Source organism: Heteronotia binoei, chromosome 13 (assembly GCF_032191835.1).
Source record: "Heteronotia binoei isolate CCM8104 ecotype False Entrance Well chromosome 13, APGP_CSIRO_Hbin_v1, whole genome shotgun sequence".
Lineage (NCBI taxonomy): Eukaryota > Metazoa > Chordata > Lepidosauria > Squamata > Gekkonidae > Heteronotia > Heteronotia binoei.
Window position 1 is genome coordinate 65,914,339 of NC_083235.1, and position 25,385 is coordinate 65,939,723.

At 45.7% G+C, this 25,385-nt stretch overlaps 1 protein-coding gene across 1 annotated transcript in view; it reads left to right on the forward strand.

The window, feature by feature from the left end:
• The first annotated feature begins 1,186 nt into the window (after nucleotides 1-1,186).
• The window catches only part of NHERF1 (NHERF family PDZ scaffold protein 1), an 83,039-nt gene continuing 58,840 nt past the window's right edge, over nucleotides 1,187-25,385 (forward strand). Inside the window, exon 1 of the mRNA XM_060252329.1 lies at nucleotides 1,187-1,651. Within this exon, the coding sequence (XP_060108312.1) occupies nucleotides 1,205-1,651 (447 nt within the window). The 5' untranslated portion in view covers nucleotides 1,187-1,204. The remainder of the gene's footprint in view (nucleotides 1,652-25,385) is intronic.

Here is a 25,385-nt window from a genome sequence, read left to right on the forward strand (position 1 = left end):
TATAGAAAATCATGAAGACACAGATTCATTTCAAACCAGAACTATTTTTATTGAATATATTCCCTGAGGACTATTCCAAAGAGATGAGACACTTGTTGGTGCACTTTAATACAGCAGCTAGGATCTTTTTGGCGCAGAGATGGAAATCTCAGGAAATTCCCACGAAAATGGATCTAGTGGGAAAAGTTCTGGAAACAGCAGAGTTGGACTTCTTATCCCAGCTGTTGGCTGGGAAATCTAAAGAAGCAGCAAGAAAATATCGAATGAAATGCTATGCCTGGTTAGATAACCAAGACTCTTAAGATTCTCTGATGTGAACTTATTTTTTCTTCTCCCCCCCCTCCCCCTGTATTTTATATTATCAAATTTATCTTTACTGGAATTGTCAACGTTACTAGATAATTTTAACAAAAGGTGTATACTAAACAATTTGAAAATGGAGCCTGTGCAGTTGAGACAAAATAATAAGGGACAATCTATCTAAAGAAATTATTGTAGAATTAAGCTTTTCGAAAGCATTCCTAATGCAAAATAATGCCGGACTGCATCGCGCTTTTTATTTTCCCTTTCCCCCATCCCTGCCTTTTCCCCAAACTAATAAAACGTTGTGAAAAGGAAGAACCGCGGGGAACGAAGGGAAAGGCAGAGAGGGATACGAGCTAGAACGGAGCATCTGAAGTTCCACTTCACAGAGGTAGGTTTCGCTTTTAATACTTCCCAACCTTTCGGCTTCCAGGCAGGAGAGAGACAGGAAACTTTTTTCGCGCGTAGGCGCAAGGCAAGACAACCAATAGAGGAGGAGGAGGAGGAGCCAGCCACTTTATTATTCCTGTATCCCCCCCCCCCAGTCAACCCTTGCCTTTGAGGAGCACGTTGAGTGCCTCTCTTTACTCCTCCCTCGGCTCAACCTCCCTTTGCCCAATTGGTCTACCGAGGCCCTCCGGGAACGACGCCCGCCCCCTTGATAAGGTGTCGTTGACAGCTTCTGGAACGCTCAGATCCCGAGAAAAGCAGCGGGAGGCGGAGCGGCGGCAGCTCGGTCGATTTGCAAGCGGCGTCCTGCGGCCGGCGGGTCAGCGCGGGCCCTGCTCGGGAAGGAGCACCTGCAGCTGCGAAGCGCGGCGGCCGGCCTCGGCTCCTGCCCGGGCTCGCCTTCGGCTCCTGCCGGCCGCTTGCAACTTTTTGACCGGCTCCGAGGAGGACCATGACCAACGGGGTGGGGAGCGAGTCCCAGGACTTGCCGCGGCTGTGCTGCCCGGAGAAAGGGCCCAACGGCTACGGCTTCCACCTGCACGGGGAAAAGGGCAAAGTGGGCCAGTTCATCCGCTTGGTCGAGCCGGATTCTCCGGCCGAGAAGTCCGGGCTGCGGGCCGGCGACCGCCTGGTGGAGGTGAACGGCGAGAACGTGGAGAAGGAGAGCCACCAGCAAGTGGTCACTCGCATCCGGAACTCGCCGGGCTCGGTGCGCTTGCTGGTGGTGGACGCCGCGACCGACGAGCGGCTGCAGAAGCTGGGCCTGGAGTGCAGCGAGGAGCTGGTGCACGCGCTGCCCGCCGGCAAGGCGGAGGGGCGCGGCGGAGGCGACCCCCAGCCGCCCGAGGCTGCCTCGCCGCGGGAAGCGGAGAAGGAACCAGACCACGCTGGCCAGCGGGTAAAAATCGAGGTCGCTCCCGGGGGAGAGAGAGGGGCGGGAGGCGTGCACCGCAGGGAGCTGCTTGGGCGGAAGCCAGAAAGCTTCGAGGACGGCTCCAAAGAGCGCGACCTCTTGCAGGCCTCCTCGCAGGAAAGTCCGGTTTGATTCAGCGGGGCTTACTCTCAGGAAAAGGCGTCCTTAGGTTTGCGGGCCGGTCCTTGGAGGAGACTCGGCCGCTGCAATGAAAAGGGGAAAGGCGGCAGCTCCCCGGCGCTTTGGGGTCGGTGAAGAAGTTACCCCGGACGCATTTTTTGGCCAGCCGCGCGGACGGGGCCACCTGCCGCTCAAGCGGGCTGCAAGCGCTGCTCCTGTAGTTGTAAAATCTGGATTTGGACGGGAAGGGGATCCTAATCCGCGAGGACCCGGGGGGGAGAGAAATATGAATGGCCCATGATCGCTCTGGGGTCGGGGCTCGAGGGAGTAACCCTGCGGGAATTCATGCAATGTGCCTGATGCGGGCGGATCTAACTCCACATCGAGAAGGAAGTAGATCTTAATTAGGACAGCTCTTCCCACCCCTTAATCCTGCAGTGTTCCGCGGCTTTTCCTGGAGCGAATCCTTCAAAGTGTCTCTCCCCCCCCCCCCTTCTCTTTCTGGTGCTGCCAAATAATCCGACTCTGCTTTCTCTCTCTCTCTCTCCTCCCCTCTGTCATTATGAAACGTGACCTCTTCTTGAAAAGCGGGTTGCTTCCGCTATGTGTGAGCTGAATGCAAGTCCCGCTGGCACCCACATGAGCGGCTAGTGCTGCAGAGTCTCAGCTCCTGGGAGGGAGAGCAAAATAGATGGCTGGGGGGAGGCTGGGAGGGGCTCTTTGGGGGCTCCACCCCGAAGGCAGCAAGCTCTAGTCCGATTCTGGTATCCCAAGTGGGGGCAGGAGCAAACTGGAAGGTAAGGATCAGGGTGTTCTTTAAAAGGCCGAACCGCTTTGGTGTTCGGTTTCACCTTGTTCTGTTCCAGCGTTAGATCGCCCAAGCGGAAAGAACCTTTCAGTTGTTTGGTGCTTCCTGGCATGAATTGCTTTTTGGTGGTACCTACCTGGGCCTGAAAGAGCCCCGTGGCGCAGAGTGGCAAAGCAGCAGTACTGTGGTCTGAACTCTCTGCTCACGACTTGAGTTCGATTTCGGCAGAAGCTGGGTTCAGGTAGCCGGCCCAAGGTTGACTCATCCTTCTGAGGTCGGTAAAACGAGTACCCAGCTTGCTGGGGGGAAAGTGTAGATAACTGGGGAAGGCAATGGCAAACCACCCCGTAAAAAGTCTGCCGTGAGAACGTTGTGAAAGCAACGTCACCCCAGAGTTGGAAACGACTGGTGCTTGCACAGGGGATCTGGGCCTAAAGGAAGGCAATCATTTGTGGAACTTTTGCAAGCGTGGTATGTGCCAAAACAGCCAAAGCAAAATGTTCCTACTATTTAGGCTAAATATAGATGTAACAAAAACTTTCTTTTGCAAAATCTTCCTAGAGAAATTTAGATAGTGCCCCATCTTTAATTTTATCTAGCCATCCAGTTCCTTCTATCCTCCCCCCCACCTTCACAAGCTCTGAAAAAGGAATTTGATCGTTCTGGCATCTTAAGGGGTTTTTGTTGGTGTGTGTGTGTGTGTAGATTTTGTATATCATTGAACTATAAAATGGCAATAGTATGATACAAGCCTTCAGTATAGGACTGAATAAAAAGACAAGGAAAGTAAACTCAGTCAAGTTATACATGTCAATGCTAGCTTCCTTAATGGCTCTAAAAAGTTCTGTAAAATCTGAAACAGTGCATTACTTAGGAAATTCCTAAGCTACCTCTTTAGGATATCTGTCAAGATGACTTATGAAATAAAATAGCATTGAGTTATTAAAACCCACCATTCAAAAACAACAGAGCATAAAGCAACATAAAACACGAAGCAGCTTAAAACTGGTTTTAAACATGTCGTAGCCTAAAAACAGACTCTAGGATGATGTTTAAAAGAGCAGGCCTTAGTTAAAAGCCTGGGGGTAAACAGAGGAAGTTTGGCCTGGCTCTTGATAGAGCACTGTGGGCCTTCAGCCAACAGGCATTCCACAGGAAAGGTACCACCACTGGAAAAGCCCTGTCTCTAATTGCTGCTTGCTTCACTACCAAAAATGGGGACATGCAGGGCAGGGTTTATAAGGAATATCTCAGCTGGCCAACATGGGAGGAGGTGCCCCTTCATGTACCCTGGCCCCAAGCTGTTTAGGGTTTTAATGGTAAGAATTGACAAAAACATCAAATCAGTGAGAACAAAATTATTTGGTTGTGTTAGTGAACCGAACGTTATGAGCTCTAGTAAGAGTTTATACAGGTCTAGAAAGAGAGGATCTCTGTTGAGTTCTCAGAGTTATTTATCCCTTGTTTCTTCTTTGATGCTTGACTTTTCCCTTTGCACTTTGGATTATAATCCTACATGACTCTATAGCCCACTTTTCTTTAAATGCGCATGAAGACTTTCATGGTGTTTTAATGTCTAAAAAGAGGTACTAGGATTCTGACATGTGCATGTGCTCTGCCATCTGTTGTAGAATTAAGGAAAGCACAATTTTCATGCAAAAGTATGCTTTTATCTGCTGCCTTTTTACTATGTTCTAGTCCTTGCAAACTAGTTTACAAAATAAAATGGCACCCCTGAGCTCATTGGGTCTGCAGGCAGTTTGGGAACGTTGAGAGGGTACTGCCAGAAAATGAATGCCTGCTATTGGGCGTGTCCAGTCACAAAAAGACTGGGAGGCTCCAAGCCAAGTGTTGACTCACAACTGAGGCATCTATTTCTGAATGGGTGTTCTTCCCAGATGCAAAGGAGATACCTCCTAGCCTCTCGAAGCATCTCCTGCTACAAGGATATACAGGGAAGCTGGGAGCAGCTTTTTGCTTTTGGATTGAGATGTTGTTTGATGTCAATTTTCAAACAAAGGAAAGGGTTTGCTCTCTGTATGACCAATGCAAGGCCAAGGGCATAAGAACGTTGTCTATAGCCTAATCAAGGACACAGAGTTGTAACACATCTACTCAGGATGAGCTCAGTACTTTTCTGGTTGCCCTGTAGTAGGGTGTAACCTGAAGCTCCCTCAGTTTTCTGTATTTTCAGGACCCTCTAGATTTTCTTCCTAGATTCAAGAAGTAAGTGACTGCATATTATTGGGTACCATGGCACCCCTTGGTGCCATGCAGGGATCACAGCACTAAAACATCCCCTTATATAATACTGAATATATACAAAACATCTATAAATAAGTGTGCCTGCCAGGGCTGCAGTGGAGGGTTCTGTAAGCCCAAGGGGTTTTCCAAGGTTGCAAAAAAAAAAAATCTTAGTAGTTTTTTTAAAAAGAAACTAATTTTGATACACAGTCCCGCCAGAAGGAGCTCACAGGATTCATTGGGAGTTCGCAGGAGCGCAACTCCTGGACCTTTTTGACAGTTCCACCTCCCCATCTTGTCCATTGAATAGTACAGCAGTCCCCAACCTTTTTGGCACCAGGGACCGGTTTTGTGGAATGCAATTTTTCCACAGACTGGGGGGGGTGATGGTTTCAGGATGATACAATTGTGCACTTAATCTCTATTACATTGTGATATATAATGAAATAATTATACAACTCATGGCCCGGTTGCTAACAGGCCCTGGACCGGTCCCGGTCCACAGCCTGGAGGTTGGGGACCCTTGGAATAGTAGGTGCAGCTGCGTAACAATCCCTGGATGAGCTCCACCACCTTTTTCCTACAAAACGACCCCTGCCCACCAGGATAGGAAATGTCTGCTTGTGCAGATGTCCCTTGGGGGGGGGGGGGAGGGATTTGGGTGGCAATAGATGAAAACATAGGCAAGAGTAGGTGAAGTAGGTAAGATTGTCCCAGCTGTTTCTTGTCTTTGTCCTGGTTGCCACCTCCTCTGCTGCATTGAGGTGGGAAGGCTAAGCAGCCGTTTGCGAAGTGAGCCAGGTGGCAAAAGCATAAGGACAAGTTGGAATGAGGGGCAGGTCATAGCAGGCTGGTAAACCGGAGATGGAGGGAAAGCATGAGGCGGTAGTGAGGAGGAAGGTGGTGATGGGATTTCCCCTTGACTGTAAATCCTCACATGTCCTCTCGTAAAACTCTGTTATGCCATACATGCAAGATAGCTGTCTTATCTTGTACTGTTCATACGGCTGTCGCCTTAAGCAGAAGTTAGAACCAAAAGTTAATTTTAAAAGACCTTGCTCAGTATTATTTCTCTTTTATTTGATTATTGCACTTAATGAATTTTTCTACTGAGAAGGTGACACGATCATTTGTATCCAATAGTAGTCATGAGACTTGTGCTCACACATTTTAGCAAATCTGTATTTTTAAGTAAAAGGGGTGACAAACTTAGCCCTCAACTTTGCCACATGCAAGGCACCTAATGAAGCAATTGGGTGAGAATCACTGGTTAAAACTTACAATAAAACAGTAGGGAAAGTAGATAGATATTGGATTTCTATCCCGCCCTCCACTCCGAAGAGTCTCAGAGCGGCTCACAATCTCCTTTACCTTCCTCCCCCACAACAGGCACCCTGTGAGGTGGGTGGGGCTGGAGAGGGCTCTCACAGCAGCTGCCCTTTCAAGGACAACCTCTGCCAGAGCTATGGCTGACCCAAGGCCATGCCAGCAGGTGCAAGTGGAGGAGTGGGGAATCAAACCCGGTTCTCCCCCCACAACAGACACCCTGTGAGGTGGGTGGGGCTGAGAGGGCTCTCACAGCAGCTGCCCTTTCAAGGACAGAGTCTCAGAGCGGCTCACAATCTCCTTTACCTTCCTCCCCCACAACAGACACCCTGTGAGGTGGGTGGGGCTGGAGAGGGCTCTCACAGCAGCTGCCCTTTCAAGGACAGGGTCTCAGAGCGGCTCACAATCTCCTTTACCTTCCTCCCCCACAACAGACACCCTGTGAGGTGGGTGGGGCTGGAGAGGGCTCTCACAGCAGCTGCCCTTTCAAGGACAACCTCTGCCAGAGCTATGGCTGACCCAAGGCCATGCCAGCAGGTGCAAGTGGAGGAGTGGGGAATCAAACCCGGTTCTCCCAGATAAGAGTCCGCACACATAACCACTACACCAAACTGGCTGTAGCACAGGCTGTTCCTCCCTTGGAAAGGAGTTCCAGAGAATGGGCATTTTGTATGTTCCAGGGCTCAGCCCATGTAGTGGAAGAAGTTTCTGAAGTTAAGCCCAGACACAGTTGAAGTCTGGGGAGCAGGGCTTTTTTTTTGAGCAGGAATGCACAGGGACATGTTTCCATCTGGCTTGGCACTGAGAGTGTGGCCTAATATGCAAATGAGTTCCTGCTGGGCCTTTTCTAAGAAAAAAAAAAAACCCTGCTGGGAAGTGTTTTGCTGCTCAGGCCCTTGCTGAGAAGTCTGACTTTGGAAGTGAGCATTCTTGTGATGTTCTTTCTGCAGTGGAGGTTGGGGCTGAATCTCCACTGTTCTGAAACCAGGAGGCTGGCAAGCAGGTATCTGTAGAGAAATGTACATTATCAGTGATGGGGCTCTGGTGGGGCCCCAAATACTCCACCGTGGCTATGGGCCTGATCCTGCTGTAAATCGGTGGAATTTTACTTACAGCAGGTAAGCAAGTGGCAGCTAACTCTTATGAAATAGAACTAATTTGATTGGAAGCATTTAACGCATGGTTATGATTATTTAAAGCATATGTGCGGCTGAAGTGCAGCTCATCCACAAATGTAACAAGGTCACAAGCATGCGTGCTTGGTGTATAGACACATGAATGGCTTATCTTCTGTCATAATCCTATTCAGAAATCCTATTTGTGTCAGTTTGATGGACGACTGTGAGGGAAGAGCTGTCTGTTTTCTCTATTGATATGTATTCTGGGATGAAGTTGTGTGAATGCAAAGATGGGGTGAGGGTGACGTGAACAAGTAGCGGGTGGGTGATTAACCCCTCCTTATAAAAAGCCCTCTCAATGCATTTTATTCCAGGAAGGCTTCCTTTTGGTTGCAGAGCCTGACAAGGGAAAATTAGGGGTTAAAACCACTATAGGGCATTTACAGGGCTGAGCAGATGACTGATGGAAGGGTTATGTGCCCCCTCGCTGTTTAGCTCATAAATTGTTGGTCTGCCCTGAGCTCTAGTTGGTTGAGAGAAAAGAACATAATTCTGTCCCTTTTCCTTAATTTCTTGACGCTAAATACAGAATCCAAGGTATATGCAAAACTGTGATTTTGAGTTATATGGCAGGTGCAGGCAAAACTGTGTTAATGACTGATCCTCTCTCCCACCCCCCTGTGTTAATATAGAATCATGTGCTAAGTGTACCAAGTTTCGTGGGCAACGGATGTATTGTATTGCAAGTAAACAGAAAATGGTGTGTGTTATACTTTATGAGAGCCAGTTTGATGTAGTGGTTAAGTGCGTTACTCTTATCTGGGAGAACCGGGTTTGATTCCCCACTCCTCCACTTGCACCTGCTGGAATGGCCTTGGGTCAGCCATAGCTCTGGCAGAGGTTGTCCTTGAAAGGGCAGACTCTTATCTGGGAGAACCGGGTTTGATTCCCCACTCCTCCACTTGCACCTGCTGGAATGGCCTTGGGTTAGCCATTGGCTCTGGCAGAGGCTGTCCGTGAAAGGGCAGCTGCTGTGAGAACCCTCTCAGTCCCACCTACCTCACAGGGTGTCTGTTGTGGGGGGAGAAGATATAGGAGGATTCCAAACTACTGCTCTAAATTCAGCTCCCCAAAATGTTCTTAACTGATATCCCATAAGTGCTACATTTTTACCAGTACTGCATTAACGATGTTTATATAACTGCTATGATGGTTGTGTGTAAATAATACCTGTAACCCTTTGGCCCTTGATAATGCCTCGCAAGCTGCTTAAAGTTACCCTTTACCCATTGGTTCCAGTGCCAAGAAGTAATTGCTGTATTTGCTTTGCTGAAACTGGAGTCCACCCTATTGGGTGAGGCAAGAGATAATTCATTAACATTCAAGTGTAAGCTACCAGGGGGCAAGAGCAGCATGCAGTTAACCTTTTCATAGAGCTATAAATGGATGACTGAACTGGTATAAACAGCTTGGGGGGAAAAGTAAGCACAAGCCATGGCTGGTGGTGGTCTCCTTGGGCTAAGATTCTACTGCAGTAGCCAATGTGGGATGTCCGATATGTGGGATTGTTTAAAACAGGGGTGTCAAACATACAGCCTGCGGACTGGATCTGGCCCCCAGAGGGCCCCAGTCAGGCTCTCCAGCAATTGGCTGTTGTCCGCTTCCTTCTCCCTCGCCCCCTTTTTTCAGTCGCCATTTTGTGTTTCTCCCCTGATAAGCCAGCCGGCAAAACAGCCTTTCCCAAAGGGAGGGGGAGGGAGGAGGAACGTCAGCCAATGAAGGAGCTCGACTCGATAGCTCTACGGTGTTGATTAAGTTTGCCAGGCTCAATCGATCGCATGACAGAGCTACTGAGCCAAGCCAATCTTTCTTGTAGTGACTGAGGTTTCTCCCCCTCCTTGTGCCTTGGGGGAGGAAAGAAAGAGCCAGAGCTTCCTTTGCCCAGTTCCCACCATCGGGAGAGACACAAAGCACTTTTAAGACCAGTGACGTTTTATTGAAGGTATGAGCTTTTTTGCCTTGCTATACGCAGAGAGTGTTTTGTTGGGCTTGTTATGGATGTAACTGGGTTCCCCCTCTTTTTCACTGTGGCACATTAAGGAGCATTTAGCTTATCTCCTTGATTGCTCTCCCAGAGTTGTTGATCTGAAATTGTTTGAGGTCTTTCCCGGCCCTATTGGAGAAAATCGACTTACACTTACATTCTATTCTTCTGGTGTTCTTGCTTTGATTATAAACAAACAGTGGTGGTTTGTTTCACATGAAATTATCCCTAAAAGATTATTGTGGTATTCTGCTCCAACACCGCTTTTCCCCATGAAAACCCTACTTTAAGAAACCTGCAGCAAATCTCCTATATTCAACAAAGGGGAGTAAAATCACATCTAGGCATTTCATATGTATTGATCTTTCCCTAGTAAAAAAATGATTTCTGTCCAAGCTTGATCCCAACAACTAGGAATTCAGGCATGAATAATAAGGAACTGCCTGTGACCCTAAAAAACTTTCACATTTTCAAAATGATTAAAGGACGAGCCATTGGATAGGGCAGACTCCAACCTAATGCAGTCTTTTTGTGTCTTGCCAAAAGTAGAACAGATTAACATCATTGACAGGCTAGAGAATCTCAAAGAAAATGTGAAGCTGGGTACTAAGAACCAGCTTAGTGATGGTATGGGTTCACTTCATTCCTGACTGGCCTGAGGTGACCCCTTCTCAAGGTGGGCTTGATCGACTATCTCCACTCAGGCAAGGCCACTGGAGTAGACCTTATCCCAAATGAATTGTTCAGATCAAATCCATCCTGGCAGGCAGAGATTCTGGCTCTGCTGTTTTGGGGTCATCTCAGAATTTTGGATGCATACAGTTCCAATCTTCAGGAATGGTCAACACTCGGACCAAAGCTGCTATTGTACAATCAATTTATTGTCTTGCTTGGGCAAACTATATCTTTGTATTTGCTAGATGCCTGAACTGATTAGCTTGAACAGGATGATATTCTGGGTCAGGAACAGTTAAGGTTTAGGAGGGGTAGTTCAACCTTGGACCATTGTCTAGTTCTGTATCATCTGACAGAATAATACACATTTTTTGTGAATGGACTTAAGTCTCCTGCCAAAAGGAGGAAGACTTTTAGATATTTGACAAAAATGGAAATGGACATAATTTGCCTACAGGAAACTCATATTTTAACTAAAGATCAACATTTTTTGAAAAATAAAGAACTTGGTAATTTATTTACAGCAACAGACATGAATAAGAAGAAAAGGGGAGTGGCAATATAAAGATAAATTTAACCCACAATTGCAGTATGCTTCTGAAGAGGGAAGAATTCTATTAGTGGAAATTACAGTGGATAGTAAAAAAAATGTATTGGCAAATATCTATGCCCCAAATGACCATCAAGAGAAATTTTTTCAAGATTTGCGTCTTAAATTATCAAATTTGGAATATGTAGAATATTGTCTAATAGGAGATTTCAATGGACAAAAAAATGCACAAACAGATGAAAAGTAAAGGTCTTCAGTTGCCAACAAGTTTTTGGAAATTAGCAGAAGAAATGGATCTGGTTGATGTATGGAGAACAAGATTTTACTTACTATTCCTCTAGCCATCAAACTTGGTCAAGAATCGTTATGTGTTGGCTTTCTGCAAGTATGATTAAAGACTTAGTTGACACAGAAATTCAAACAAGAGTTATCTCAGACCATAGCCCTGTAATGATAAAGCTCAAAGGTCCACGAATGAGAAGATCATGGAGGCTAAATATTTCAATTTTGAAAGATAAAGACTTTCTCAAAGAATCTAAGGTGGAAATGGAATCCTTTTTTAAACGGAATATAACACCAGAGGTAAAGATGCAAGTAGTTTGGGACACCGCTAAAGCTTATTATGGGGGCCTTGCAATTAGATATAGTATCAAGAAAAAAAAAGAACTGAAAATTTTCAAAATTTAATGTTACAAGCTGGAGAAGTTGAAAAGAATCTTAAAAAACAGCCAACAAAACATGAATTTCAAAAAAAGGTGAAAGAAATGCAACACAAATTGAATTTAATTCTGATGGAAGAGATGGAGATTAAATTGAGGTATGCTAGACAAAAAATTTTTGAACATGCCAATAAGCCTGGAAGGTGGTTGGCTTATAGGATGAGAAAAGAAAAGGCCAAAAGAATAATTACGACACTGAAAGATGAGAACGACAAAGAGAAAACTCAAGAGCAAGAAATATGTCAAATTGTGGAACAGTTCTATAAAAAATTATATGAAGATAAGCAAGTTCATAAAATAGATTTAGAAGAATATATCAACCAAAATAATCTCAATAAATTTACAGAAGAACAACAAATTTTTAAATGAGCCAATAACAATAAGGGAACTTGGAGATGCAATGTAATCTCAAAAGAATGGTAAAACTCCGGGTCCGGATGGATTACCTGCAGAATTCTACAAAGCTTATGAAGAGTCTTTAACCATTTAAGTGTCTTATTGAAAAGATCCAAGAGGAAGGCCAAATACCAGTTTCATGGCAAGAAGCTACAATATCTGATTCCAAAAGAAAATAATGATTTGAAAGATATTAAAAACTATTGTCCAATTTCCCTCTTTAAATGTGGATTATAAAATTTTTGCTACAATACTGGCACAACGTTTGAAGAAAGTTCTACTGTCTATAATACATTATGATCAAGCAGGATTCCTTCCTAGAAGATATTTGAAAGATAATGTCAGAACAGTTTGTAATATCTTGGAATATTATGAGACTTATCCAGAAAAACAAACGGCTTTAATTTGTTTAGATGCTGAGAAGGCCTTCGATAATGTTCGTTGGCATTTTATGCTGCAGCAACTGAAAGGCGTGGAATGTGGTGAAAACTTCTTGAGAGCAGCGGAAGCAATATATTCTTCACAAAATGCAAGGGTGACAGTGAATGGCGAACTAACAGATGTAATCAACATTCAAAAAGGTACAAGACAAGGCTTGATCTGAAAGAGGCTTTTGATACCGTCCCTAGAACAAGACTCTAGGAAAAGCTGCAACGTAACACAATTGAGAACAAATCTTTTCCTGTCCCTTAGGTAAGATTGACACGATAGAACATACCCTCCTGGAGTGTCCTTTGTACGCTAATCTCAGGAAGCGTTATATGTTATTGTGTTTGCAAGTTTATTTGGATGTATATTCCTATGACTTAGTTACTTTTTTACTTTCTGCCAGGGATCCAAAAAGAACTCTAGCAGTTGCAAAAGAAAATTACTTCTTTTGTCTGTTGGGTGATAAGTGATTAACAAAAGCTATCCACTGTTCAAGATCAATAGAGCTCTTATGGGGGGAAAGGAAAGGAAAGCTCTTAACCTCTGTACCACACTGTCTTTCATGGGGTGGCTGCTGTTGAACAGTAGCCAGCTATTGGTCCTGGGTGAATCATTCCATCATGTGATATCAAGTTGCCCAGTAATTATTGCTGGGCCTGGCACCAGTGAGTCCTCCCTCACAGACCACAACATCCCTGGAGTGGCTCCTGCTTTTTACTGATATAGACCAAAGCTTGTATGCTAGCAATATTGTTGTGGTTGCCTAGAAAAAGGTACTGAGATCAATTGTTTCTTTAAAGCTATGATGCTGCCTTTATGGGGAGTTTTAAACACCACTTTTTAGACATTTAGCCTCTTAAGATGTAGCTGTCATCTTTGTAAAGGAAAATCTTCTTGCATATTTAGATAATTAATCAGCAGAAGGTGCTGTGACTGTTTCTGCTCTTCCCCACTTTCCCTTCTCCTTCCTGAGAACCCATATCCAACTCTGGAACAGTTGATTCCTAGGACTGCATGCAGGACCTGCATCATGGTATAAACCCACACAGTTTTGCTGGATGTAATGAAGATGGGGAAAGGAGCCAAAATCTGCATCTTTGCCTCTTCCATCAGCAGTTTGGCCTTCCATTTGTCACTTCTCCATGCTGGTCCATTATCCTGGGAATCAACTTCTCCAGGGCTTCCAGTGGCTTCTGTGGGGAAGGGGAAAATTCAGTCTGTGCACTAGTGGATCATTGGATCCATTGGTTTTATGTGATTATGTTTTTGCTCTTTAAGTTACTTATTAAACTTTTTTTGTTTAAACAATTCTATGAGATGATCCTTTAGACGACTGCCAAACCAACTTGGATTCAGGTTCAAAGGTCGTAGTCATATGCATTTCACTGAATCAGTGGGACATTTGAGTAAGTTAGGATCAGACTGCTTCAAAAGATATATGCATTGAGCGATGAAATTAGTTCATTGCTGCTAATATAGCGATGCTGTGGGATCCTCAGAAGGTACTGCCTGTTGCATCTTTGTATGAATCACAGTTCTGGACTGGCATTTTTCCATTGAGGGAACTCACTTGAAAACACAGGGCTGGGCTCTTGTCCTAAATACTCGACATAAGAAAGAATGAATTGTTTCCAGCTAAGAGAGGGGAGAATTGGAGAAAAGACAGGAGGTGAGTGTGCTGTTGGAAGTTTGTACATGTGGCCTGTCATGGGTGCTGGGGACCCTTCAGAGGAAGTTGAGTCTGATGAGGAAACTGTGCCCCTGCCACCTGCACCAGCGCCCCTGCCTCCTGCTGGAGAAGATCCCAGCCCCCCTGCCTCGCCCTCTCGGGTGGCTCGTGTGCGTGACCGCCTCCGGCAGGACCTCAGGGATCGGAGGAGGGCGGCACGCTCACAAGCAAGACGCTCCCTGAGCCCTGAGTTCTGAGAGGATTCTGGCCCTTCTAAGAGCAAGTGGTAACAGGTAACAGGATCCTGGCTGCCTCCCTGAGCCAGCAATTAGCCCAAACGGGCAACAGCCAGCAGAGGGCTATATAGCTGTGGGCTTTGGGAGGAGGCTTTGTGGAAGCAACTAGTCATCTCCCTGACATTCTAGCATCCACTCCGGCTTGACTTTGGTTCCTGACTCCCTGACTTTGGCTTTGGACTTCTGGACTCCCTGACCTCGGCTTCTGGACCTCAGACCTGCGATACTTCTACAGTGATTCGGATTTGGCGCCTCGGACCCTCCTGCTTACTGGCTACAGACCTCGGACTGCCTCTGGACTTTGCCTGACCCGGCCCCAGCCGTGACATGGCCAAAGCTTTCCGGTGTAGCTAGCAGGTGTCTTGCAATTTAATGCCAAAGCATTGTAGAGGAATAGAAAGCTTTATAGCTGAGGTAAGTGTAGTCTGCCTGTATGTTCTAGCTGTGTTGGATGTGATCGGGGAAAGGATGGGAGGGTGGTAAAATGAGGTTTGGATCCTATTACTGTTAGGTGGATTTGTAACTGATTGGAGAGGAGTTGACAAGTGGAGTGCCTCAGGGATCTGTCATCTTTATAAATTATTTGGATGAAGGGATAGAGGGAATGCTTATTAATTCACAGATACTAAACTGGGGTAGCAAATATGGTAGAAGACAGAGTCAGGATGATCTTGACAGGTGGGGAGACTGGGCTAAAACAAATAAAATAAATTTCAACTGGGATAAATGTAAAGCTCTGCATTTAGACATAATTTATAAGATGGGGAGACTTGACTTGTCTTGGCAGCAATGTTCTCTCTAAGCTGTGGAGTCTTGTGAGCAAAAATTCTACTTTGAGCTACTGGCATTAAAGTTGTGAGCTACTGCATAAACTAGTTTGCTCTTGGGCCATTTTTCCTGAGCTGAGACAAAAATGTGTGAACTGGAGGCTAAAAAATTGTGAGCTAGCTCACACTAACTCAGCTTAGAGAGAACACTGCTTGGCAGTAGTATGTGCGAAAAGGATCTTGGAGTCTTAGTGGACCATACAGTAACTACCGCATCACACTGCTGACTCATGTTTAAATAGGCAAATGGGATTTGGGGCTGTATCAACAAGTATTGTGTCCAGATCACATGAAGTGATGGTATCACTTTGCTCTGTTTGGACCTCAGCTAGAGTATTGTGTTAAGTTTGGGCCCCACAATTTAAGAAGGATGTAGACAAGCTGGAACATGTCCAGAGGAGAGCAACAAAGATGGTGCAGGGTCTGGAGATGAAGTCCTGTGAAGAAAGATTGAAGAAGCTGGGTATGTTTAGCTTGGATAGGAGATGATTTGATAACCATTTTCATGTACTTGGAGGGCTGTCATTATAGAGGATGGTGTGGAGTTGTTTTCAGTTACCTTGGAAGTTTGGACCAGAACAAGCAGGTTGAAATTAAATCAAGAGTTTCCAACTCAACATTAGGAAGAACTTCCTGACGGTTAGAGCGGTTCCTCAGTGGAACAGGCTTCCTTGGGAGGTGGTGGACTCTCCTCCTTCGGAGGCTTTTAAACAAAGGCTAGATGGCCATCTGACAGTAATGCTGGTTTTGTGAACTTGGGCAGGAAGGGTTGCATCAATGCTTTGTTCTTGTGGCCCTTTCTTACATGCCAAGGGGAATGCCAATTGCCAAGTTTGGGCCAGGAAGCAATTTTCTGCAGACCAGTTGGGGCAGGGCTCCTGGAGGTTTTGGGGCGTTTTGCCAACTTCTGGGTATGGAGCAGGGGTGTAGGGGGAGTTATTTGTGAATTTCCTGCATTGTGCAAGGGATTGGACTAGATCCTGGACGTCCCTTCCAGCTTTATGATTCTATAGTGTTTTTGAGGTTTACTAGAAGTTGGACTTTGCTATCAGTCCTGAGCTGTCACTGGTTCTGCTCATGATTGTGTATAGTTCTGTTAATCGTTCTCCGTGTTCGATTTTAACTGAAGAACGTTAATGGACCCTTTGGTCATCTTGACTTAGGGTAAGAGTAGCAGCAACAGTTTTCATGGTGGGATTTGTCAGCTGTTGGTTAGTGCAGGGGTTCCCAACCACCGATCTGCGGACCAGTACTGGTCCATGGTGCGTCAGCAACTGGACCACACAGCCCCGCTGCCCCCTCCCTGCAGTGTTGCCCTGCCCCTCCATGGCACCTCCTCCTCCCCCCTCTCTTTACACAATTTTAAGGCCGGCAGTGAAGTGCCTCCTCCCCACTTTTTTCCCATGCCTAGGAAGGAAGTGGAGAGGAGGCAAGGGCAGGGCGGCTTTTTTCAGTGGGTCGCTGGTGCTGCTGCCAGTTTCCCCCACCTAACAGCTGATCGACGGGGAGGGGAAGTCAGCCTTTAAAGAGCTGGGAAGGAGGCACTTCACCCCTTCCCCAGCCTTAAACTTGTGCAAATGGAGGGAGGAGGATGCGCTACGGGGGGGGGGGTGCGGGAAGGAGGGGGTACCGCAGGCGGGAGGCCAGATTTAGTGCCCCCACCCTGCCAGCCTTGGGGTCATGGTGGGCAGGCCGGCCATGGGCCAAAAAGGTTGGGAACCACTGGGCTAGTAGAAGGCGCCTCTGGTAGAAGTTCATATTTAAAGGATTGTGCGTGGAAGGGTGTTGCATCTATCCTCTTACTCATTCCAGACCATTTTCTTGAGTTCTCTCTGATAACTCTCTTCTTCAGTAGTTGATTCCTCGCTTTTTTAAAAAAGGAAGTTTTGTCTGAGCTGACACTCCTTTTGTTTGGAGCATGACTAGTTTGGACAGCCATGCTTTGTTGTGACAACAGAACTAAGAACATCATGGAAAACCAGTAGTAGATACTTCAGTACAGACATAACACTGCTGCATATCAAAGGTCATTAAGAGCTATCCTCAAAATAAAATGAGAAACTGCAAATATAGTTCTTGCGTGGAAACACAAATACTGCAGTTAGGGATGGGCATGAACTGAGTCATGAAGCAAAATGCATTGTGAATTTTGCCCTGTTCTTGGTTTGCAATGTGAAATTTGTAATGGGTCTACTGTCCTGAACTTTCATGAACTTTTACAGCAGTTAGTGGTGGCTCAGAAAACAGGAATGTAAAAGGACTCTGAGTCTCTTTAAACCCCTGCTTTCTGTTCCCCATAAAAGCTGCAAAAACAGTTGAGCAGCTGTTTCAGGCTGTCTTGTGCAGTCCCTTTAATCTTTAAAAGTACTGTACCAGATAGCCTGAAGCAGTTGAGCAGTGGGGAGCATGCTGCTCCCTGCCTCTCAGCTGTTTTTCAGACTTTCTGCGATCTCTGTTGAAAGGATTTGTGCAGGCCATGAATCAGTCCAGTTTACAAAAAAATCATCTTGGGTTGATTCAGTTACCAACACAAACCACATTATTTTTCCTGGTTTGTGTGCATCCTTAGCTGTAGCCTAATCTTTAGACATGTGATATTATACCTTGTTAACAATCTTTGTTTTTTCACAAGTGCCAAGTTATCAGAATAGTATCTCTAGACAGGAGAGGATGTGGTAAAATAGGGCCGAATAAGTTGGCGGTTCTCTATGCTACAGTGTCAGGCAGCTACAAAGTCTGCCCTTGTTCCTTTCAACATGTAGGGTAATAAGTTGTTTTTTGATTGCTTTTAGCTTGTTCCTTTCAAATATTCCTGATTAAATGCTCCACTGAAACTAACTTTGCAAAAAACAAACGGTGAGATTCTCAGAAACCAGAAAGTGTGTCACCTCAACATGGGGTTTTGCACACAGCCCAGTTAAAGCCAAAGGTGAGGAAGATTTTATTTACTAAATATATGACGTTTTCCTACAGGGTATTCAGGGCAACCAGTACCATAATAATTACATATGAAAGCAATAAATAAGAACCCATAGAACAAAACCATGTAAATCGGATTTTAAAAGCAGCAATAACCGCATTATCCGACGAAGATGGAGTTCCTGTACCTGGGTCATGGGGATTCAGAACTGGGAATTCAGTTCCCAGCCTTCAATGAGACACCATTGGTGACAGTACTGAGGGCAAAGAGCCTTGGGGTGATTCTGGATCCATCCCTTTCCATGGAGGTCCAGATTACCACTGTTGCCAGATCAGTCTTTTTATCATCTCTGGTTGGTCAGGCAACTGGTTGCCTATCTCACTTCCTGGGACTTAGCTACAGTGATTCATGCAATGGTCACTTCCAGGCTGGATTATTGTAACTCCCTCTATGTGGGGCTGTCATTGAACTTGACCCGGAAACTAGTGAAGAATATGGTGGCACATGAGCTGACAGCAATGTCTGTGTGGGCTGGCATTCAGCCAGTGCTATGCCAACTGAACTGGCTGACAATAGAGTACTGGATCCAGTTCAAGGTTTTGGTGTTAACCTTTAAAGCCCCATGCAGCCAGGGACCTGCATAGCTTTGGGACCACCTCTCCCCATTTGTATCCCATAGAACACTGTGCTCTAGTGATCAACACTTTCTGGTTGTCCCAAGGGATGTCTGGTTAGCCACAACTATGACCAGGGCTTTTTTTGGCCCTGGCCCCAGCCTGGTGTCATCAGGGATGTTCCCAGTTAGGCTCAAAGAGGCAGTGGTATGTCTGCGTTTAAAGAAGACATGTTTGGAGCCTATGGTCTGGCCAAATACCGCCCAGTTTCAAATCTTCCGTTTCTGGGTAATGTAATTGAGAAAGTGGTGGTGGAGCAGTTTCAAGCTTTCCTTGAGGATACTTCTATCCTGGACCCTTTCTAGTCTGGTTTTTGCCCTGGTCATAGGACGGAAACTGCTTTGGTTGTCCTCACAGATGATCTCAGAAGGCATCTGGATTAAGGTGGGTCAGCGCCGCTGTGTTACTGTTAGATCTTTCAGCAGCATTTGACACGGTCGATTATGATCTAATGGCCAACCACCTTGCTGACATTGGAGTTCAGGGGGTTGCCTTACAGTGGTTTTCCTCCTTTCTCCGTGGTCGGGAACAAAGCGTGGCTCTTGGCGAGCAGATCTCAATGCGTCACCCACTTGAATGTGGTGTACCACAAGGAGCTGTCCTCTCGCCAATGATGTTCAACATCTATATCCGCCCCCTTGCCCAGATTGCTTAAGGTTTTGGGCTGGGTTGTCACCAATATGTGGATGACACCCAGCTCTATCTGTTGATGGAAGGCCAATCAGATCCTGCCCCAGATCACTTGACTAGGGCTCTAGAAGCTGAGTACTGGGTCTGCTTCAAGGTTTTGGTACTGACATTCAAAGCCTTACACAGCCTGGGACCAACATACTTGAGGGGCCGCCTTTCTCCATATACGCCTTGGAGGGAGTTGCGGTCTGCTAAACAGCACTTTCTGACCAAAGGAACTGGTTGGCCACTGTGTGAGACAGATTGCTGGACTAGATGGACCATTGGGCTGATCCAGCAGGGCTCTTCTTATTTTCTTATGTTCTAAACGTGAGTTGGGAGAGAGCCATCTCCCTTGAGTCATGGCGATAATTCTAAGTGGTTGCAGCAAAGATAAGCAGTCTGATGACAGCTTGCATGTGATGGGCTCTCGCTAAGCAGACACAAATGTATGAGGTTGCAAAGAGGAGAAAAAGTTGTTAACAGCAAGATCTAAGGGCTATGAGATGCATGGAAGTAATGGGTCAGATGTAATTATTCAAAATTCATATAAACAAGAGAAGTATAGAGTTTGTTTACAACGAAATCACTCTGATCTTGCTAAGCTACTTAACTGTGGCAGTGGCTGTAATGCAAGGATATGTGTGTTGGATTTTGCTTGTTATGCATTTCTCTAGAAAGGAACCAAATCTAGGGTCCATACTAAACAGAAAGAGAGGAGATAACTCATGTAGGCTGGCTGAGATAGAATTCCCTGAAATGTTTAGGACTAGGAGAAAGACCAGATGAGTTTATTGTCTTCTTGTAATAGTACATTATGCTTATTTTTCTGTAAGCCTTGCTGTAATTTTTTTTTGCAATGGAAAGATGGTGTATACTTTTAAGAAGTAATACTGCCAAATAACCCCATATAGGATTCCACACTGTGTAATAACCTGAGCTGAGGAGCAAAAGGAATAGCTGCCCCAAAGCATCCTACCCTCCACACAGCCAGCAGGTGCCACAACAAAATGACTGTCACGGGGCAATCAATGCAGATGGTTCCTGAATGGCCCAGGGCTCGGTCACAAATCACTGGGAGGCTCAACAAAATGTTAAAAAGTCCTGCACTAAGCATCCTTCTGTGATGGGGGCAGGTGTTTCTCTCTGCAGACCTAAAAGTGATGTTTCCTTGGGTTTTCTGAAGCACCTCCTGCTCCAGGGGTGTCAAACTCATTTGTTGTGAGGGCCAGATCTGACATAAATGAGACTTTGTTGGACTGGGCCATGTGTGCTGTGGCAGGTAGCAGAGATATAAATATTATAAAGGACACCAACAAGCACGATTAAGTATTTTAAAAAAAATCTTAAAATAAAATATGCTTAAAAGATTAGCGCAATATTTTATTTAACGGTTTCTGATAACTGACGCCTCTTGCGCTGAATTGTTGCATCAAAATCTGGAGACAATTTATGTGCTGTAGCAATCTTGAGTATGCTATTCAGGTGTGTGTCTGTGAGTTGCAAACCGACTTTTGATTTATTGAGATGCATTACAGAAATCTCATGGTCAATGCTTTGAGCCTAAGACTCAGGAAAACATGAAATGGCTGGGTATTGTGAGCTTTTGTATGTAAATTGTTTCTTGTGCTGGTCAGCCAGTGGAGAAAATAGAGACTTTGCTCTGCAGCTCCTGTGTGATTGAGCAAGCATGGCAAAGCAAGCTGTGACACAAAAGGGAAAAAGGAGAGAATGAAGCAGATGACAGTGGGGGGCCTGCTCTGGCCCTTGGTCCGCATGTTTGACACCCTGTCCTACTCCATTGAAGTAGAGGAAAGTCAGGATTGTGTCTATTTTTGGGAATTCATGCTGTGAAGAAAAATTGAGTGGATACTAGGAAGTACATTGGCAAGAGGCATTTATTTACCTGATACCCTGCCCTCTCCCCAGTGGGTACCCAAAGCAGTTTACATCATTCTTGTCTCCTCCATTTTATTCTCATAATTATAACACTCCTTGAAGTAGGGAGAGTGACTACTAGCCCAAGGACACTCAGCAAGCTTCTGAGTCTCCCTTTTCTTCGTCGGGTCCCCATCTAACAACTACATCACACTGGCTCTCATGGCTACGCTGCATCCATGAACATCACATTGGGCATCAATGAATTAGAACATTGACTTTGGTGGAACTCAGGGAATATTTCTCCTTTTGCTTCTTAGGGATGAGTAATTATTAGGTAGTGGAAGGATGGTCTAAATTTTGCAGTGATGCTGATGTTCAGCTTTACTGCTAGATATCTCTCTGTTAAGAAAAGCTATTTTGTTCATTCCAGGGTAGGTCTGCCTATTTTTTAATGCCTTGGTTTTATTTATTTTCACTGAGCCTTTACAAGCACTAATTGCTGCCACCCACAATGTAGTTGCAAAGCAGCTGCTCCCTTGAAACTAGAACTGTCAGTGTTAACAAGGCAGCCTAGTGTTACTTCCTGTCTTTCCCACAAACAGGAAGAACGTGTCTGAGGCGAGATATGGACTAGCCCACCACATCTCATGTTTGGCTTGTGGCTCTGGATTCATGATACCAGCTTTGCAATTGTCAAGTGAGCACCTTTAGTTTGTTTTGCAGCTCGCTGTGTTTAATTTACTTCCGAGGACTGGAAACAAGTGTGGTGAAAGTATGGCAACCTTTCAAAGCTGACTGGCATTTCAGAAGCGAAGTTTGAATATCTTTAAAATGCAGGCCTAATGATAAAGTGATTTTAATTTATTTTACGTACATGGCCCTATTGTGTAGAAGTCGTCGCTTCAAGAATTTATAGCACTCAAGCAGTCAGGATAAGTTAATCTCTTTTACTGACCTGGCGGTTCAGAACAGAAACCAAGGCAGGCTAAGGGTTAAAAGAAACTGGACAGCATTTCCTTCCTCCTGTTTTCCCCTATGTTTTCTCTGTGCATTTGAGTTGCCAGTCAATCCATGCTTTTGTAGTGTGCTTCCCTGCCGCTGGCCTGCAGGGGGAAATCCTGCTGAAAGGCAACATAATGACATCACTGAGAAGTGACATCATCACATTGCCTACATTAAGAAGATGATGATGATATTGGATTTATATCCCGCCCTCCACTCCGAAGAGTCTCAGAGGGGCTCACAATCTCCTTTATCTCCCTCCCCCACAACAGACGCCCTGTGAGGTGGGCGGGGCTGGGGAGGGCTCTCACAGCAGCTGCCCTTTCAAGGACAGCCTCTGCCAGAGCTGTGGCTGACCCAAAGCCATGCTAGCAGGTGCAAGTGGAGGAGTGGGGAATCGAACCCGGCTCTCCCAGATAAGAGTCCGCACACTTAACCACTACACCAAACTGGCTCTCATTACATGGCAATGCACTATGTTGGGCAAAATATGGTAAAATTGTCTACAAACAATTTTTGCCCAAAAACTAAAGCATCACTCCCCCCCTCCCATGTTGGTGATGTGGTGACATCACTTCCAGAGACGTCATCACATACATGGCAGAAGATCCTGGAGAGGACCAAGGATCCCCCACTGGCTGCCAGGTGTAAGACCAGGCAACCCTAGTGTGTATTATGCATTTTTAGGGTCTAGACGTCCCTTATTTCCTTACACTCCACACTGCCTGCTTGGTGAAACTTAATTAAGCTCAGAAGTAGCTGACATGGGGAATGAAAAGAGGACTAGGCAGGCATATGCCTTGCTGATTCTCCCCATCCAAGAGGTCAAGCACATCCCAGTGCTCAAGGGTTTTGGTGATCCCAGATGTATTGAGTTCTTAACTCTTATGGCTATGTGAAATACCATGTCCACTTCAATGCTTTGGTATTCATTCCTTCTGCCCCTGTTTTCCAGCCTTGAATAACTGAATTCTTGTGAGCAAAAAAATAAAATGAAGCTTGATTTGTGTGTGTGTGTGTATTCTCCCCATCCCAGTGGTGTGTGTGTAGTGTATATAGTTTGTAGTATGGGATCAAGTGAAGGATCTTCCTTGGGTTGATGTATCTTGATTTATCATCCTTTTTGTCTGGAGATTGCTTCCTGTAAGTCTCAGAACTCTGATGAAACCTCTGGGTGCAGAAGGAGACTGGAATAATTTTTGCAATCATGTCTTGAGACTGATTTCGCTTGTTAGTTTCAGTTGTAGCAGGGAGCTTAGGAAAGCAGCATAATTAATCAGCCCTTAAATTTATATGCAGGGTAGAATTTGCCTTCCTGTAACTTGTCTCCCTTAGGCAATAAAACAAACCAGCTTACGTTTAGAAATGTCTGTATAATGTGTCTCACGGTCAGTAGGCTCATCCCTTAACTTTCTCTGTGGGTCTTAATCAATATATGACTTCTCCATAATCAGTGGTTCACATTAATGTATAACCTTATTTCTTGGCCAAAAGATGTATATTCTACAGAAAGCCTTCACTGTTAAAACCAATGTAGCTTATGGGTATGTAGCAGAATGGAAGGGGGATTTAAGTATTACAGACTGGCGAGAGATCTGAAACTGCTGCCGATGATGCTGCGTTTCCATAGTAGACTTCTGTAATACTGATTCCTGAAACGCTTCATAACTGATGATCTTTACAGGTAACAGTGCAGTTGTGAATCCACAATTCTCTCAGGTAGTGAACCTCTCTGGAGCTTCTCATGTACTTGCATAAGGGTGGCATGTCCTGATGAAGCTCCGTTGCCCGCTCAGGTTCTCCAAGTTCATTTGTAGACAGCCTCCATATTAATGTACAGCATTCCTAGGCCTTACAGTATTAAAACAGGAAGAGGCTGTCTAAGCCAGGAGGAGTTGTGGCTTGCTCTGTGGACTTCAACCTCATTATGAAGCAGAATGAACTTGCGTATTACCGGTGGATTAAATGCTTTTGCCAGCTGCTTGTCTGAGGCCTTCCCTCCCAGGTTTATTAAAGTCCATATCTTGTCGGGGTTAATAATGAGGCTTCTGATCCTGATCACCAGTGGGGATATTTGCATGGGCCAGAGTCCTGTTTGCTTTATCGGGTTGGCCTTGGCCTTGTTTGCTTAACAAGCCTGAAGAATTCTGCTGCCAGTGTGTGATTGCAGGCCCAAGGCTTAGTAAGGAGTCGTCTTGTGGAGAGTCACAAAACACACAACACCAACATTTTGGATTGAAAACCAGGCCACAGCATTTATTAATTACAGACCAAGGGGCATTGGTGAAGCATGGGGCAGATCCTGAAAAACTGAGCGGCCCGCAGGCCACTTGATAGGACATCCCACAGCTCACCTGATGGGGAAAACCCAGAAGTGATAAATATTAAAGGTATTACAAGGGCAGCTGCTGCTAAGTCACTTGGGGTGAGCCTGGGCACAGCCCCTGAGCTGGACTTACCACGTGGTGGCTCATACCCCACCCCCTCCCAGACCCCATATGGGAGTCCCCAAACATACATACACAAATCCCAAAAACAAAGTGGAGGGAGGGCGAGAATCCTGAAGAAGAAGATAGAAGATATTGGATTTCTATCCCGCCCTCCGCTCCGAAGAGTCTCAGAGCGGCTCACAATCTCCTTTCCCTTCCTCCCCCACAACAGACACCCTGTGAGGTGGGTGGGGCTGGAGAGGGCTCTCACAGCAGCTGCCCTTTCAAGGACAACCTTTGCCAGAGCTATGGCTGACCCAAGGCCGTGCTAGCAGGTGCAAGCGGAGGAGTGGGGAATCAAACCCGGTTCTCCCAGATAAGAGTCTGCACACTTAACCATTACACCAAACTGGCTCTCCAACCAACAGGCTGCATGGTTTAAATAGAGCTGGGTGGGCTCAACATCACTGCTGGGCAGAGTTCACGGAAAACTTTCTGCACAGGGCTGGTCCCTGGATGATGGCCAGCATAGAGCAGATAGAGCCTTCTTCAGACCCCTCTGAAGCCCGTACAGCAGTCTGGCCATTTAACGTAAGTCTTGGCCACATTTGACAGTGGCTGATAATTTGGTCAGCCGTTTATTGAGGGACTGGAGCAGGAGAATAGAGGCTGCTGTACTCAGTTCTGGTGCACTGTGGAGGTCTCTTCCTTGCTACTCTTCTGTCTTTGTCAGACTTGCCTGGCCTTATCCCAGGGTTTCCCAGATTTCGGAGAGTCATGTACATTTTCCTGTTCATTTAAACCTAAAAGCACGTTTCACAGTTGTGCATGCAGGTTTAATTTTTGAGTTAGAACTGGCCAATTCCAAACACACCCACACTGTTTCAGTACAAGTCACTGTTGAGGAGTTTCCTTTGCAAGCA